Source organism: Episyrphus balteatus, chromosome 3, assembly GCF_945859705.1.
Source record: "Episyrphus balteatus chromosome 3, idEpiBalt1.1, whole genome shotgun sequence".
In the NCBI taxonomy this organism is placed as follows: Eukaryota; Metazoa; Arthropoda; class Insecta; order Diptera; family Syrphidae; genus Episyrphus; species Episyrphus balteatus.
The window spans coordinates 63,024,194-63,040,453 of NC_079136.1; the positions used below are offsets into that span (position 1 = coordinate 63,024,194).

The 16,260-nt window shown below is 28.9% G+C and overlaps 2 protein-coding genes across 2 annotated transcripts in view; one reads left to right on the forward strand and one right to left on the reverse strand.

The window, feature by feature from the left end:
• LOC129915775 (nucleoplasmin-like protein) overlaps nucleotides 1-16,260 on the forward strand; it is a 30,738-nt gene that overhangs the window by 4,957 nt on the left and 9,521 nt on the right. The window lies entirely within an intron of this gene.
• On the reverse strand, nucleotides 2,818-8,380 carry LOC129915766 (sodium-independent sulfate anion transporter). Its single transcript, XM_055995432.1, has 9 exons — nucleotides 8,081-8,380; nucleotides 4,907-5,206; nucleotides 4,616-4,840; nucleotides 4,432-4,547; nucleotides 4,030-4,333; nucleotides 3,657-3,959; nucleotides 3,447-3,592; nucleotides 3,193-3,363; nucleotides 2,818-3,124 (listed from the first exon to the last, which is right to left on the reverse strand). The coding sequence occupies exons 1-9, from the start codon at nucleotides 8,097-8,099 to the stop codon at nucleotides 2,912-2,914; spliced, it is 1,797 nt and encodes a 598-aa protein (XP_055851407.1). The 5' UTR covers nucleotides 8,100-8,380; the 3' UTR covers nucleotides 2,818-2,911.

The window sequence follows — 16,260 nt, forward strand, 5'->3', positions numbered from 1 at the left end:
TTTTTTCACTTTTGACTAGTACATTGAGAGTTTCGGAGTTAGATAACTTCTACAATATGATGGTTAAAATAACGATTGTGGGCTCATTATTTTATAGATAATTATAAGTACTATAATTCATTCTTAGAGAATTACCCAGAAAAATCAAAAGTTCGTCAGATATATAAAAAAATGTCATTTTGCCCCAACCTTGCGTCACAAACCCGAACTTTAACCAACTATAAAATTTTATTTAATAAACTCAAGGAATTGTTTTGTATATCATTTTTTAGATAATTTTATTGTTAATAAGTCTTACCTTTGTCATTTTTTGTTAAAATGAATAACAATGGAGCTATTTAATAAAAACGATACCAATCTCTTTTCCAAGATGGCGGCTGTTCCCAACCTCCATCCAAGATGGCGGCTGTTCCCAACCTCCAATCATCCAAACAAATTGACTTTCATGATAAAGACAACCCCCCGAATACATTCCATGAAAAAAAAATTTGTCCCGCGAAAAATGCTATTTAATTTAGGTACTAATTTCCTTGGGCTAGTAGGAGATCGAGCTTTTTATTTCTAAAAAGAGACGCTGGACTCTGCACGTGCACACTTTCATGCTTACTCCGATACGTGTGAGCTATTGTCTTCATCTTCAATGCTTGAAGGTGCTGATGCCCAATTTTTCCCAAAAATAAGCTTTGATATAAGCCTACACTTCGACATCACTTTTAACTTGCTCTATAGAGAAATTATGAAGTGTATTGAAGGAACACCCTGCACCAAACTAATCTGTCATCTTGTTATTCCTAATGTTTTTCGGTCTGTTCTAGGATTTATTTTTTCTATATTCCGATTGGACTATTTCCTTTCTTACTTATTTTTACTTATGTTTATTGTTTTTTTTTTTTTTACTTTCTTCTGTTGTTGAAATTATATACATAATGTTATTTTTCTTTCTCTCAATGGCATATCAATTTTTTTCCCCGATTATATTCATTTTTAGTTGGTAAATACTAAGAATTTTGTACTTTCAATTCACGTTATAATATGTAAGTAAAAAGCGTTTCAATTGCAGTAAAAATCAAGTTTTAAGGAACAGCAGTTTTTTTGAAAACTTAAAAAAAAAAAACAAAGTAAAGCAGAATTTGGCCATCCAAATAAGTTTTGAAACCAATTTCACGGAATTAATCAAGTGAAATTTTAGATTCACGTGAATCGAATATCAGAATAAGTTTACAAAAAGCGTGGCAGCTTCGTAATCCACCGATTCGTTTTTTAACTGTGGAAGTTGCTGTATCAACAAAGAACATTTACGATAAGATTTTATTAACAAACTATAAATGGATTATGGTAATGATAACAAAACAAGTTTTATTTAATTCGTCACGTAATTAGAATTGCTTGTTATAAATTTCTTTGTAATAAAGAATTAAACAGGGGGGTTTTCCTCTACTTGACTTGATTTATTTTCCTAAAAGCTTCCAGTTTTTATACACAAACATTGTTCAAGTGCTTTAAATGAAAGGTAAAACCTGTCAATACACGTTGATAAGTAATATTTATTTCTTTTTATCATTTTTATGATGAAACTGATTAACCTATTATTTTAACTCTTTTTACTTTTAATAGTAATTAATTAATTAATTTTTAGATTTATTTTTAGATTATTTGTAAACCTTGCACACGCATTCTATTAAAAATTTGTACAAAACTCTTAAAATTATTATCAAAGCTCAAAAATAACTCCTTAATAAATCAATTTAGGTACCAGGAACAATTAAGATAACATTTTTTTTATAACTCCCATGCAAGGGTCATGAACAGAAAATAGTTAAAAACGTCATAGAAGTTTTAATCAGTAAACCAGTTAAATTTCCTTGGTAATAAATGTGTCTAAAGTCTTAAAGTGTGTTTTATGTGTTCAAATCTTAAAGTGTGATTACACAACATAAAATGTGTATTTCTATTCAACACAATATTTATTATAAAAATAAATTTGCTTACTTTATAGAAGTGTTTATAACTTTGCAAATAAGGTTCGTTTTAGAAAAGTGCCGATTTTACAACCCGCAAAGTTTCTATGACTGAAATTTACAAATCCCTCTTGTTTTAACTCGTTTTCTCATTGCTCATCTGTAAGATGTTAGGGAGTCATCTATTTTCGGACGTTTGTTGCTTCTATATGAAATTTGGTGTAACTTTCCAAGTGCTATATCCGTATAGCAGTACGGATTAAACATTTGAGCGGTACAGTTGAGCTCATGTGTTGGCTATCAATTTTTTATGAGGTCTTTCATGATCTTCATCTAGGCGTTTTGTAGTCATCTTAGCCGCTGTATTTCCATCTTTCTCACCATGCCATTGTCGTTTTAACAACATAGGTAATTTTTCCATATTATTTAAGTTTTTTTATTCTGAAAAGTTCTGAAAGGGTACAAAACTTGAATAGTATGGAAAAATTACCTAATAAAAAAGTCGAATTTCTTTTATCTCGGAATATTCTAAACACACCAACTTTTAAGGTAACTTCCCGAAACATCGTAGTGCATTTTTCTTACACTACGGTTCATTGAATTAGAGTCATGTAAAATTGTTTAGTACTTAGTTGGGCAAAAAAGTGATATTTGCTTTAAAACTGATGCAGCTGAGTTAAAATTTTTGAATGCATTTGGTAGCAGGGTTATTTAAGGTTGCGTAGCAAAAGAAAAAAATGATAAAACTTAAGATTTGTAGTCACGGCACATGAAAAACCGTAACTGTCACCACCTATTCTATCTGACGTTATCGTTTCGACGTTAACTTTTGGGACACCCTGTATAATGGCACATTTTTTTTTTTTTCATTTATTAAATTTATTTTTATAAAATAACTTAAATACCACCATCAACAATATTTACAGTCTTTTTTAAAGCTATTTTTTTGTTTTTTAAGGAACTTGATTTGTTGCTATTGCTGTACTATTACCATTTTGTGATCTCATTTGATCAAGAATAACTTCTTCTTTTGTTTCTGTAAACTTAAACATACTCTGAGCTTCTGGCTTTAAACGACAAACAACTCCAGCTGCACAATAATTCCATTTCCAACAAATTAATTCACAACCAATCATTGATAACTCTTCTTTCATAGAAAGAATATTCTACAGTAAAATAAAAAAAGAAATACTGTCACTCAATCATAGAAAAATGTGAAAAATATTAATCTTACCACAGCTACTGTTGAATCAATAGAAAAAATCTCCTCACCACTAATTATGACAACAGCCACACGACCAAATTGTTCATTCACAAATTTTATCACTTTGGATCGTAAGTACTCGGCCGATGAATACTTGAGATTTGAAAATACCTGTACAACAGCCACTTCAACACCGCTTATCTATGAAATACACATGGAATTGGTTGATTGGAAATGTGTTGTTAGTTTTTTTTACTTAGTTAATTTATAATTTTTTTCATTACCTTTTGAACAGAAATTGTAATTTTTGGTCTAGCACTTGCATACAAAACAAATACAAGATTCAATGCAACACCACAAAGTATTCCATATTCAAGACTCCAAAATAAACAACACAACAATGTTACCAAAAATGGTATAAAATCGATTTCTGTTTTGAAAAGAGAAATAATTTAAAAATCAAATAAAAAAAAATTTCATTCAATATTACATACTTTTAGCCTTCCAAAGATCATGTATCTTTTCAACTTCCACCATGAATATCATAGCTGCTATTATAATAGCAGCTAGTGTTGCTTTTGGAATATAGTAAAATGTTGTTGTAAGGAATGCCAATGCCATTAGGACCAAACCACCAGTTATAGCACCTCCAAGAGTTGTCTTCACCCCAGAAGCATTATTTATAGCTGTTCTGGTAAATGATCCAGTTGTTGGCATTGACGAAACAAATGATCCCATTACATTGCACAATCCAAGTGCAATCATTTCCTGAGAAGCATCAATTGTTTTTCCTTTACCTAAAACAAAATTACAAAATTAATATATTTATACGTTCTCAAGAGCAAAGAATTATTGATTGAAGCTTACTAAATGTCTTTGCAATAGCAATACTCTCCAAAATAGCAATCAACGGAATCGATCCAACCGATGAACCCAATTCAACAATCATTTCAGTAAACGAATATGCTGTTCCATTGACATTTGTACTAAATGGTGGCAATTGAAATGGTGGTAATCCAGGTGTTATTTGTCCTGATAATTTAAATGGTGTATAACCATCATGAGTCAGACAATAGGCCAAGACGGCGCCAATGATAACAGCCAATGCATTTCGAGACAGTGACACGTATTTTGTAACGAACTTGTTGAGACTCTTTATGTCTTTTACTTTCTATTTAAAAGTAAATATACAAATAAAATAAGTTGTTATAAATACATTGTGAATATTGTAGAGTAGTCTGTGTTTGTTCAAGAACTATGTACACTTACCCTCATGCATAGAAGTAAGATAAGTGTTCCTACTCCAAGTAAACTATCATACAATCTAGCATGTGAAATATTTGTAAAGAAATTTTGCCACGATGCTAAAAAGGCATTTGAGGAATCTAAAAAAAAAATATAGAAATTAGTAAAAAAAAAATTCAAAAGATTCAAATGGGAGAATTTATCTTACTTTTAATTCCAAATAAATTATTAACTTGACCACTTCCAATTGTTAATGCTGCTGCTGTACTAAATCCAATTGTCACTGGCATCGATATAAACTGTATGAGAAAGCCCATATTTAATATGCCCATTAAAAGTATCACACATCCTGACAAAAAACATGCTAAAACTACAAAATCTGCACTTGCAGTTGCATGTTGTTGAACCATTAATGCCATTATTGCTGTTGGTCCTAGGAATTTTCAAAACATTTTTAAAAATATTTAAGTTTTGGATTTTTTGTTTAATTTATTCTTACCAACTGTTATATCTTTACATGTTCCAAAAAATATATAAACAAAACAACCCATAAATGCTGAATACAATCCATATTGTGGTGGTAAACCAGCTACAACTCCATATGCTATAGCTTGTGGTATTGTTGTTAGACCGACTGTTAGGCCAGCAACAAAATCTTGAAGAAGAAATTTTAGCTTGTATTTGGGAAGCCATCGCAATAATGGAAATGTGTTTAATAGGGTTTCCTTTCGAGCGAGTTTTTGGGTTTTAATTTTTAATAATTCACACACATCGGGTAGGTCCTCTTGATAGAGGTTGGCTAGAAAAGAAAAAAAAGAATACAATTTAGAGTAAATATCACCAATAGACGTGACAATGCACACTTTGGGATTAAATTCTAGCGATTGCAACATTAGTACATTTCGAAATTCATGATTTTTTTTTTTGTCATTTTGACTTCATATGAAAACTTAAAGCAAAGTATCAAATGAATTGTAACAACTGTAACGATTACTTGTCACACCCGTAACGGCGCTTACAAGATTTTTTTCATAGAAATTTGGTTTCTTTTCCGGATGTCATGTTTTTTTTAACTGTTATTTCCGTAATTGGATATTGAATTTAAGTCAAATACATATGTTCATGTGTAACTGATGAATGAGAAGTTCATAAATTTATTAATCAACGTGTCACACCTGTTACGATAGAAACACCCATTTTAGTTACATATATCATTTACGTTATAAACACGGAATCGGTGTGAATGATGTAAGAATTAAGGTTCTTCTTTATGGAGAAACCATTTTACCAATCAATCATTGAACATCTTTTTTGTATGTAAGTTTATTATCTTTCTAATTGACCTTAGATCTACTATTTTCAAAACGTTGCATTATTTGCTAGTTTTTCTGTCAACATGTTTTTTTTTTTTTTTTTTTAATTTTATAAGTCTGAGCTTTACTTTAAAAATGCAGATACATACAATATCATCTTTCAATACATATTTTGTTGTAAGCTTCACTAATAAATTTAAAGATGGAAATATCATTTTTTTAAATAATCGTTTAAACGTTATCATTTTTTCCCATTGGGGGAAAACCCATTCTTCAAGAAATATTCTAAATTACTATGACTTTGCTGATCAAAATCTTAAGTGTCCAAGAAAAGACAATATAGGATTAACTTTAACGTCGTCATATTTTAAAAAAGAATGAAGACCTTTATCAAAATTGAATTGAATCATTTTAACAATCTGTTATTGCATCTAATCAGTTGAAATAAGCATAATCTTTTGAAACAGATATAAATATAGCAATAATCAATAATTTGGAATTAAAAACTTCCAAAATAATGTTAAGTTATTTTTCAGACTCTATTGTTGATAATGTTAGAAAATTTCTTTCTTGATATCATTCCGAAGACTGTGTCTTTTTGATATGTTTCTGCCCTTTAGTTTTTGTGTTTTTTGTAATTAAAAGCCGAGAAGTATACATAGAACCATCCTCCGAGGTATTAATTTTGGCTTATATTTTCATGTTTAATACAATTGGAGCGAATTCAATGAACAAGCTAATTAGAAAACCAAAATAATAGAGTACTTCGCGTTATCGTAAAAAACCCTCAAAATTTTGCATAGAATTTTGTCATAAAACAATGAATTGTGATGAATACAAAGGAAAAATTCAAATGCATGGTAACCATCCATTCTTGTTTATTGATTGCCAAACATTATGAAGTCCAGTTCTGACTATCATAGAAACATTTGAAGAATCTTAGGATTGTTAGTTTATACAAATATCCGATCGATCATTTTGATATTTTCATATTTCGTAAAAAGGAGCAAAATCTCAACAAAAACATTAATGGAAGCTAAGTTTTTCTATGTTTGATTGAAGTCTTGTACAAAAAGCACTGACTTATAAAAGGGCACCAAGCTCTAAGATTTAATTTTATATTTGTATCGACTGTTTTAATTTGCAAGTTTTCAAACAATTTGAAAGAAATATTAATTTAAATCCTGATCTTGGAATTAGTTCACTTTTCTAACTTTTTTGCTTTGTGTGCCAGGATGGAATTCAAACTATGTACATATAAATAACATTTATACAAGAAGTATTTCATATGCATATCCGAAATTTTGTTTTAAAGTAAAGCTCCTCGTAGTGAATATTCTCTGAACAAAAAGTCCAATTTAATCAAGGTTGAATTTTTTTGGAAGTTGTGTTTCCGATGCCAAGAAAATCACATGAACAAATTTGGAGCATTATTCCCGTCACAAAACGACTTGATGAATTATTTTAAAAAATTTGTCACCAGATCAGTTCAAACTATTTTTATTTGCAGCTTCTTTTTTTTTATAATTGAAAATTATTATCACATCTATTATAGAATAACAATGAATTGTAATTAGCAACGTGATAGACAAGCGTGAGATTTATTTTAAACAAAATAATTTTAACTTCCTGATACGAATGTATCTACTCGTATGTAATTTCAAAAGAAACAATGAAGTAAGAAAAAATCACATGAGGAGAAGAATAGGGGAAAACTTTGAAAGACAAATTGTACAAATTTGTTCACAAAAACTTTAATTTTTCATTTCATTCAACTGTATAAAGTTGTTTATTAATTTTTATTGCGGTGCCGGTCATTTTTGCTGGTGCCAACAAATATGGCGATGTTTTAATTTTATTTGCAAAGTGCATAGCTTTTGTTTAGAGTTTATCTTTCTAGATAAGCCGGACACTTGTGGTTAAAAAAAAAATGCAATGTTACCTTGATACATTGTACAACTGATTGTAAAATTAATAACCGATAACAACATTTGCTTAGTATAACTTTAAATTAATCCTTTTTTTTATTCATTCATTGCTATTTTACAATAACGTAAATTTCACGACATATAATTTATTAGTTTAGTTAGTTAGTTTTCATTGAAAACTCAATTAAATAAACATAACTTTGAATTTTTATGGCAAAAAGTATCCGATTGTTGGGTTTATTAACCTTATTTTGTTTAAGTCGCGGTTTTAGGGTTTAAATTACATAATTTTTTGTGTTGGTTGTCAAAAACACAAGTTTGTTGATCATTCAGTTTATATTTTTTTTTGTAACATAATACCACAGGTAAATAATAATTTTCTTTTTTTATTTCTCTCTCTCTTGTAAAACATGTAAATACACAATCACACACCTGTTGGTTCAGTTGTCATTGTAAGACAAGCTTTTCTTTACAAATAAATTCCGTTTAATTCTCTCTTAACTCTAAATAGTCAGCAAAAACGTATTTGCTAACTTGGTGGGATTTTTCTTGTTGCTGTTTGATTTGTTGGTTGTATATTACTTTTTTTCCAGACCTACGTTCTTGCCATGCCGACTGTTCACTTTAAAATGATTCTAGTCACGCTCGTACATTAATAAAACCAACTTAAGCGGTTATTTGTTGTTCCACACACAACAAACTTCATTTACTCCTCAGATTATGATAGTGTACAAATAAATGAACAAAAAAAAATTATTTTATTCATTTATAAGCTCTCGATTGTTAAACAAAACAAAAAAAAGAAGAGAAAACCGATAATGATGCAGAGCTGTATTGTATTGAGTGTTTGACAATAATTATAATTATTAAGGAGTGTGTGCTTATCACATAACTTGAGGTACAAAAATTAAGAGTATTCAATATTAGAATAGTTAATAATACAAAAAATTGGGTATTATACATCAAGTAAGCAAAATTCTATCAATTTTTAACAATTAATCTTTTAATCAGAAAATTGTATAAATTTTGGTGGCCTTCCCTTGATGAAGATCCATATTAGTACTTTTTTCAAAATAAATCAATTAAATTGATTAAAATCTTTATTTCGATTTTCTTTTTTTCTCTTAGTTACAGTTTTTTTTAAGCACACAGTACATACCTCCATCAATTTAATTGATTATTTTTGGAAGAGAAAATTGTATCTTTATTGTTTTATTATGTGTAGTTATTTTTTCTTATTTATTCCTGGTAGTAATCATAATCAAAGGGATGCAATAAAGATAGAATTTCATCTAATCTACTAGTATGTTGATTAAATTATAATTTATTAGAATTTTAGTTGTTGTGATTAAAAAGGAGGCTAAAACGTGGTTTGAAATCGTGACAAACTTTCACTTTTCATTATTATGTCATCATTTAATCAGTAAAATTTCATTAATACACATTATAAATGTAGTGTTTTTCGATTTGAAATTTTCTTTTGAGATGGAGTTTGTGCAAATTTAAAATAAAAAGAGGTTCAGCCTGTAAGTTTCAACTAGCTTTGGTATTTTTATAAAAAAAATAGGTACTCCAAGTTAAATCGTTTCCTATAATCCAAGCGACGACCTCCGAGTTACTTAGCTCATAAGGTAAGAGGTTAAAATTGATATCAAATGAAAGATAAGTTGATACTGAAAGTGAAAAATAAGGTTGCCACTTTTAAAAAAGGACCTCTTATTAAGCTATTTAGGCTTTTGTTTGCCATTTTAAAAATTTTTCTACTTAACCAATCAACAAAGATATCACTGTATTAGTTATGTGACAGTTTTTCGTTTAAAATTGGATGCCACATTGAAGTTCCCATTTTAAAAGTGGCAATCCCATTTTTTAACTTTCAGTATCAACTTATCTTTCGTTTGACACCAATTTTAACCTTTTACCTTATGAGTTTAGTAACTCGACGGTCGCCTTTCTGAGTATTATGGAAATGACTATGAAGAGAGTTTAAGTCAATTACTTAAGATAACCACAGTATGTTTTCGACCAGAATTAAAAAAAAGATATGGGAAAGATTTAAACCAGGTCGTGAATGAAAGAAAACAGTTCTTATAGAAACCGAATTATGTTTAAATAATTTGCCTTACCGTTTTGTTTTGGCATATTAGAATAGTAATATTTCAAAAACGGGAGCTGATCAATTCGAGTTCAGCAAACCAAAACTTTCTGAAGTTTTTTTGTTTTGACCACTAAACCCTTTTAAACTAATGTTATCAGTCTTAAATAATATTTTATTTAAAAAAAATATTCTAATATTAATTTTTAAATCATTTTGTATACAAAGTCAATTGATTAAATTGCCGAAATAGCATTAATTATAAATATAAAATCGATCAGACAGACGGCTACGCCGCCCCGTCAAACAAAAATTATGTATATTTAATTAAATTTTGCGATTTATTTAGTTACCTATCTTATATTTATCATCTATCTATTTATTTATCTGTTAAAATTTAAAATAATTATAATGAACAAAAAACAAACTTATCATTTATATGAAAGAAAAAGAAATTCTTTCTTTATCACAAAATGTTTAAAAACTCAATTATTAAAAAAAAAAAAAAACAAATCTAAACAATATGTTCAGTATCTAAATTTTTCTGACAAAATGCAAAGCTAACTGTATGGAATTTTGTAAAATGGTGGCATATTGAATTTCGATGTGAAAAAACAGCATTGAGTTTTCGAAACGTTGAATGCTACTCGGTTTTCACATCCCCATTTCACAGCTTTCTAGATCAGAATTCAATAAACTTAATCATACGCAAACGTTGCAGCTCTACATCCGAATAGCAGGGACGTGATATGTTGAGGGCTGAGTCGTCGGAAAAACAATTCAGGGGTCGAATCACGGCATACGTTCGTTAAGGTATGGTCGCTATATGTCCCTAATTTTTTCTACTGATTAAATAGAGACAGCAATAGGAAAAACAAAAACGTATGATGCTAATCATGTGCCGTGATTCGACGCCAGTTTTAGATAAGAGGTCATTTATAAATATAAAATATAAAGTCGATTTTAAATTGTCTTTAAATTCGCTACAAATAGTAAAAACAATGTACTTACGAATGTCAAGCATGTTGGAATTGAATGTCCCTTTTGTAATTAGTGAGTAAAATGGTTGCTAGTGTAAGATTTGTAATCAATTTTATTTTTTATATTTAAAACTTGTTCAATGCAACGCTCAAACTTTTCACGAGTGTTTTTTGCATATAAAATTTAAAATTTGAAAACTTAGTAAGACTTTGTATCTATTTATTATATTGACTATCGTATCGTTCACATTTCATTCTTACACGTGTAAATTTTGTTAAATTTTGCATTTGATTTTAAAAGTCACATTTTTATTCTTTTTAATAACTGCCACTTAATATCATTCAAAGTTGGAATAAGGTTTTCCTACACTCCCCATCGAAGTTTAGTTTTATGTCTTGAAAAAATGCTTTAGAAAATAAAAATAGGTTAACAATTCTTTCCAGGGGCCCAATTCCGCAAGAGTGAGTATTTCTGTGTGAGTTTTTCTCTGCCTTGTTTCTAAGGCAATTTACACGTTTTTTCTTGTACACAGAGGAATTCACTCTAACGGAACTGTGCCCCAGAACAAAATTCATAACGTTGACATTCACGTTCATTTTTGTATTGAAAAAAAAAAAAAATCAAATGTTGACACTAAACTTTTAAACAGTAGTGTTTTTTCATATAATCATTTTCCCAGGTTTAATCTTTCTTTGATGTAAATAATTTTTCTTTTAAATCAGAAAACTTGAATTTATGGTATGCTACTCATGCAGCTGTTTTCGAAAATAAATTCATTTAACCAAATGACTAAACGTTTCTGCTAGCTATCAAAAACAAAAAAATTATATTTATAATTATAAATTATACCAATAATATAAAAAAAAAATATTGTTAATTTTTTTAAACGTATGATTTCTAACAAAGCGCCAATCTGATATTTTTCTGTTTGAAGAATATTGTTATAATCAATACTATGCTACTGAAAAAGAATGCTTATCAGGACAAAAATTATGACGTTCACGGTTTATGTGGGGTATCTTTACTATTTTCGATTCTACTATCTCTGAACTCTAAGAGGAAGGTCACATCTTCCATTTTATGCGTTTATATAATGCATACATTTCTTAGTGATTATTTCTTATCTTTTCTTCCATGCCCTTGTTAATTGATTTTGCGTTCTGATTTAAACACATTTGATATACATGGTATTATTTAAAATTATGCTGTTATGTGATCTTATAGTTTTCAACTATTTTAGTTAGGCTTTGCTAGAAATAACATAATTGACGTTTCTCTTGCTTCTGCCATAGACGATAAAGGAAAGCGTTTTGTTCCTTATAAAGCTCATGTGCTATTTTTTTTAAATTTATTTTTTCTAAAATATTTATATGACATGCAATCGATATTATGTGTTTTTAAACACTACTTGTTTTAACTATTTAATAAACGAACAACAAACTTACAAAGGGATTTCACTCTTGTGTCCGAACAACTCAGTAATGGCGTGGATACATTTAGATAATTAATTGTTTTAGGTTCTAGATCCTTATAAGCTTTGTTAACAATAGTTTCGTTTGATAGCATGTTAAAAACAATTTTGACAAGACTAATACTAAATATCTTACAAACTGTCTGTCACGCTATGAATAAAATTAGTTACTAAATTAATTTTGTTCGCTTGGTTTAGTTTATTCATACAAAAATAAAACATTCTATCAAACCAGCTTTTTGAAACGTGTTTGCTTTAGCATAATAAACCTTGTTTATATTTGAAATTGTTTTTTTAAAAAAGATTTCGATCTGCATATTTTTTTATAATTAAAACAAATCAATCAAGAACGTCAATTACTTTTAATGTTTAAAAAAAATCTAAACAAAGGAATTTATTTAGTACTCTTTAACTTTTTGTTACTTTCATTTTAGAAATGACGTTTTTTAACAGGGTGACCAAAGAACTGAAATGATTTTTGTTCAAATCATTACTAAATCTCATGAGTTATATTTTTCAAGACTGTTGGCAGTTAGCAAACTGTCGTCGTTAATGAAAATAAAACTTCACACGTGATTTCTGAACATTTTAGAAAAGATGAATGATGTAAGAAGCGATGCTAAAAAAAACCCACCAAAGCAAACACATTTATAGATCCAATTTTAATGCGACTCAATTAAGTAATAAAGACATAGGTAATATATTTTACGTTTGAAATAAACAATTTCGACTTAAAGCTGTTGAGCGCCATTTATCTGTAAACGTCTACATAGTAACAACCTTTTGTTAACTGAATCGTGCAGAAATACTTAGAAGTTTCTTTCCAGAAAAATACGCGGAATCCAACTCTCCACTACTCACTTGTGTACACCCTCACTTTTTGTTGCGAATGCGTATTAAACTTGCTTACATTAAAAATTAACTTGTAGGTGTTGAAGAAATTGCAGATTTTTTCAGTACCTAAAAATAAATTTGTATAAAATAATGTTTGATAACACTGGTCAACAATATTTAACTTTTTTTTTGCCACAAGAACCAAAATATACTTTCCTAGTAGTTTTTGGGGTGCTGAATCCGAATCTGAAGTCAGAAAAATTTGATTGGCCTCCGTTTTTTAAATAATATCGTTATGAAATGCTAAAAAACGTCATTTTGGCTGTTTTCGAGATTCTGTTATTATGTGGGGTAATTCATAATAAACAAATTTGTAACGGTTATTATAGCAATATATATTCTTCTTTCAAAAACTGTTTCAAATTTCCCGATATCTCTTTTATTGCTCGAGATATCTTAAGTTTCATTTAATAAGCCAAAGAGAAACTAAACTTAATCTAAAGTATAAGTCACTGGTCACAGAATTTTTGCCACAAGAACCAAAATATACTTTTCTGAAGATTTTCGAGTTGCTGAACTCAAATCCGCAATCGGAAAAAATCTATTAGCCTCCGTTCTTGAAATATTACCGTTATAAAAAAAAACCTTTTTTTGCATTTTATAACGGTAATATTTCAAGAACGAAGGCTAATAGAATTTTTCTGATTGTGGATTCGAGTTCAGCAACCCAAAAACCTTTAGTATATTTTGATTCTTGTGGCAAAAAAAGTTTAATTTGGTTGGCCAGTGTTGTTTCTGATTCAAAGACCGCTACTTAAATTTTAAATATCTCGGGCAATAAAAGAGATATCGGGAAAATTTAAACAGTTTTTGAAAGAAGAATATATGTTGCTATAATAACCGTTTCAAATTTATTCATAATGAATTACTCCACATAAAGACATAACCTCGAAAACAGCCAATATTATGTTTTTTGACATTTTCTAACGGTAATATTTCAAAAACGAAGGCCAATCAAACTTTTCTGTCTTTAGATTCGGATTCAGCACCCCGAAAATTACTAGAAAAGTATATTTTGGTTCTTGTGGCAAAAACCTTGTTGACCAGTGTAATTTAAATAATAACAAACAAGTAAAAGTGCCAAAAGTTGTGTTCTTATAATTTCACAACTTTCCACATTTTTTCTTAATAAGTAATCGTCTTGTTGGCATATCGAGTGCGAGACACAGCTTAAAATAAAAGACTTAATTTTTTTTTGCTTAAATAATCCGAAAAAGAGAGTATTTAAGTTAATATTGGATTTGATAATTAACACAATGGTAATCAGTTTAGCTATTTGCCCAGACATAATTGTCAAGTCTTTTGCCAAAATAATTAGAAGAACAAATAATATCTAGTTATTTGTGCGATAATTAACCAAAATTGAAAAAAAGCTGTGGCATAATTTTTTTTAAGTATTCTTATTGTTTTTTTTTTTTTTTATATTTGATAATAATAAAGCTGTTATAATATAACCAATTACTTAAATTTTTGCAAGTGGTTTTCTTGTGCTGGATTCTTTCCCGGTTGTTGCCTGTTCAATTTTTTTGTTTTATTTCTAATAATTAAAACGCATAACAGCTATTGCTCGATGAATTCATCAACTCAGAAAAAAATATTTATTTATAAATTTCAGTTTTTGTGACGACAGTATTCTAAATTTTTCAAAAATAAATTGGTGTTGAAAATGATGAATGATAGATTGTTCAATCTATAGAATGTTAAAATATGTTTTCATCGATAGGAAATCAGATTGTTTTTTATTGGAATTTTTATTTTTAAGGTTTTTGTACTGAAAAATGCGTTTTTATTTTTGCAAAATGAGCTAAAAAATGTACTAATATAATTTAATTACATTTTTCATAATTACTTTGTGGATTCGAGCCTCAATCAACAAGCTTCTTCAACCAGCTCTACCCATAGCTAGCTGCTTCCACTCTGCCTTGTTGATTGAGGTCCCCTTCCACTTGCGTGCGCCGTTTTCGAAGATGTCTTCCTCTATTGCACCGCGCCGTCCCTCTGGTTTTGAGGTCGAAAACTTTTCTAGCCATCTAAGGCTCTGCACTTTATTCACTTTACTATGTGCCGAAAGTTAAGTCTTTTAGTCTCCATTTTATATTCCGTTTTCCAAAGTCCTTTCACTGGTGGTTTGTATTCTAAACCTCTGTGGGTCTTTTGAGTCCTACTTTGTTCTTTTAAAATAATTTTATCGCATTTTTCGATTTGAACAAAAAAAAAAACGCACTTTACTCCTTGCTCTGAACGTGACAACTTTACAAATAAACAAAAACGCGTGGCGCTTTTTACAAGCTTATCATTTTTGTAAAAGCGGTTGTTAATTTTATTCTGATTCATCTTCGGTTAATTTTGTACAATTGATTGTTGATAAATTTTTTTTTTCTGATAGCAGACTTGTTTGGCCATTTCGTGTGTTCAATAAACCCAAGTTTTTTTTTTCTTCTTTGTTTATTCCATCATGATAACTGTTGTTAATTAAACAGATTATTATTATTATTATTATTATTATTATTATCAATTATTGACTTAACATTAATCTTATTTAGTAGTATTCAAAATAAAAAAAAAAAACTTTTAATTGACATTCTTTATTGTACATGAATAAATCATAATGCAAATTTATTGTAATTATTTATCTTGAAAACTTTGTTACAAATTTTTAAAATGTTTTGGATGTTCGGTTATAACAAAAACAAAATAAGTTTTTATTTATCACTAGCTAACCCCCACCCGCTTCGCTGAGTGTACTTTTTAAAAAAATAGAACCTGTTTGAAAATACATTTAAACCGAAAAAAACTGGTTAATTGTAATGAACATTAACCAATTTATTGTAATTTATGCAGTTATTGGACATTGTTAATGGAATAGCGGCACTTGATTCGGAAGGCCGAATTACACTTCAAAACAATTTTTTCAATGTAAATTCAAAAAATGAATTGATTCAAAGTGTTTTTCCAAGTATAAAGACAAATTACAAAAATCATACTTGGCTGAGTGAACGTGCAATAATGGCTGTTACAAATAAAAATGTTTCTGAAATCAATGCAACAATTTTAAACTATATAAATGCACAATGTTTTGCCTACAAATCGGTTGACTCTATCACAAATGAAAGCAATGTATCAAATTACCAAACGGAGTTTTTGAATTTATTGGATATACCAGGACTATAA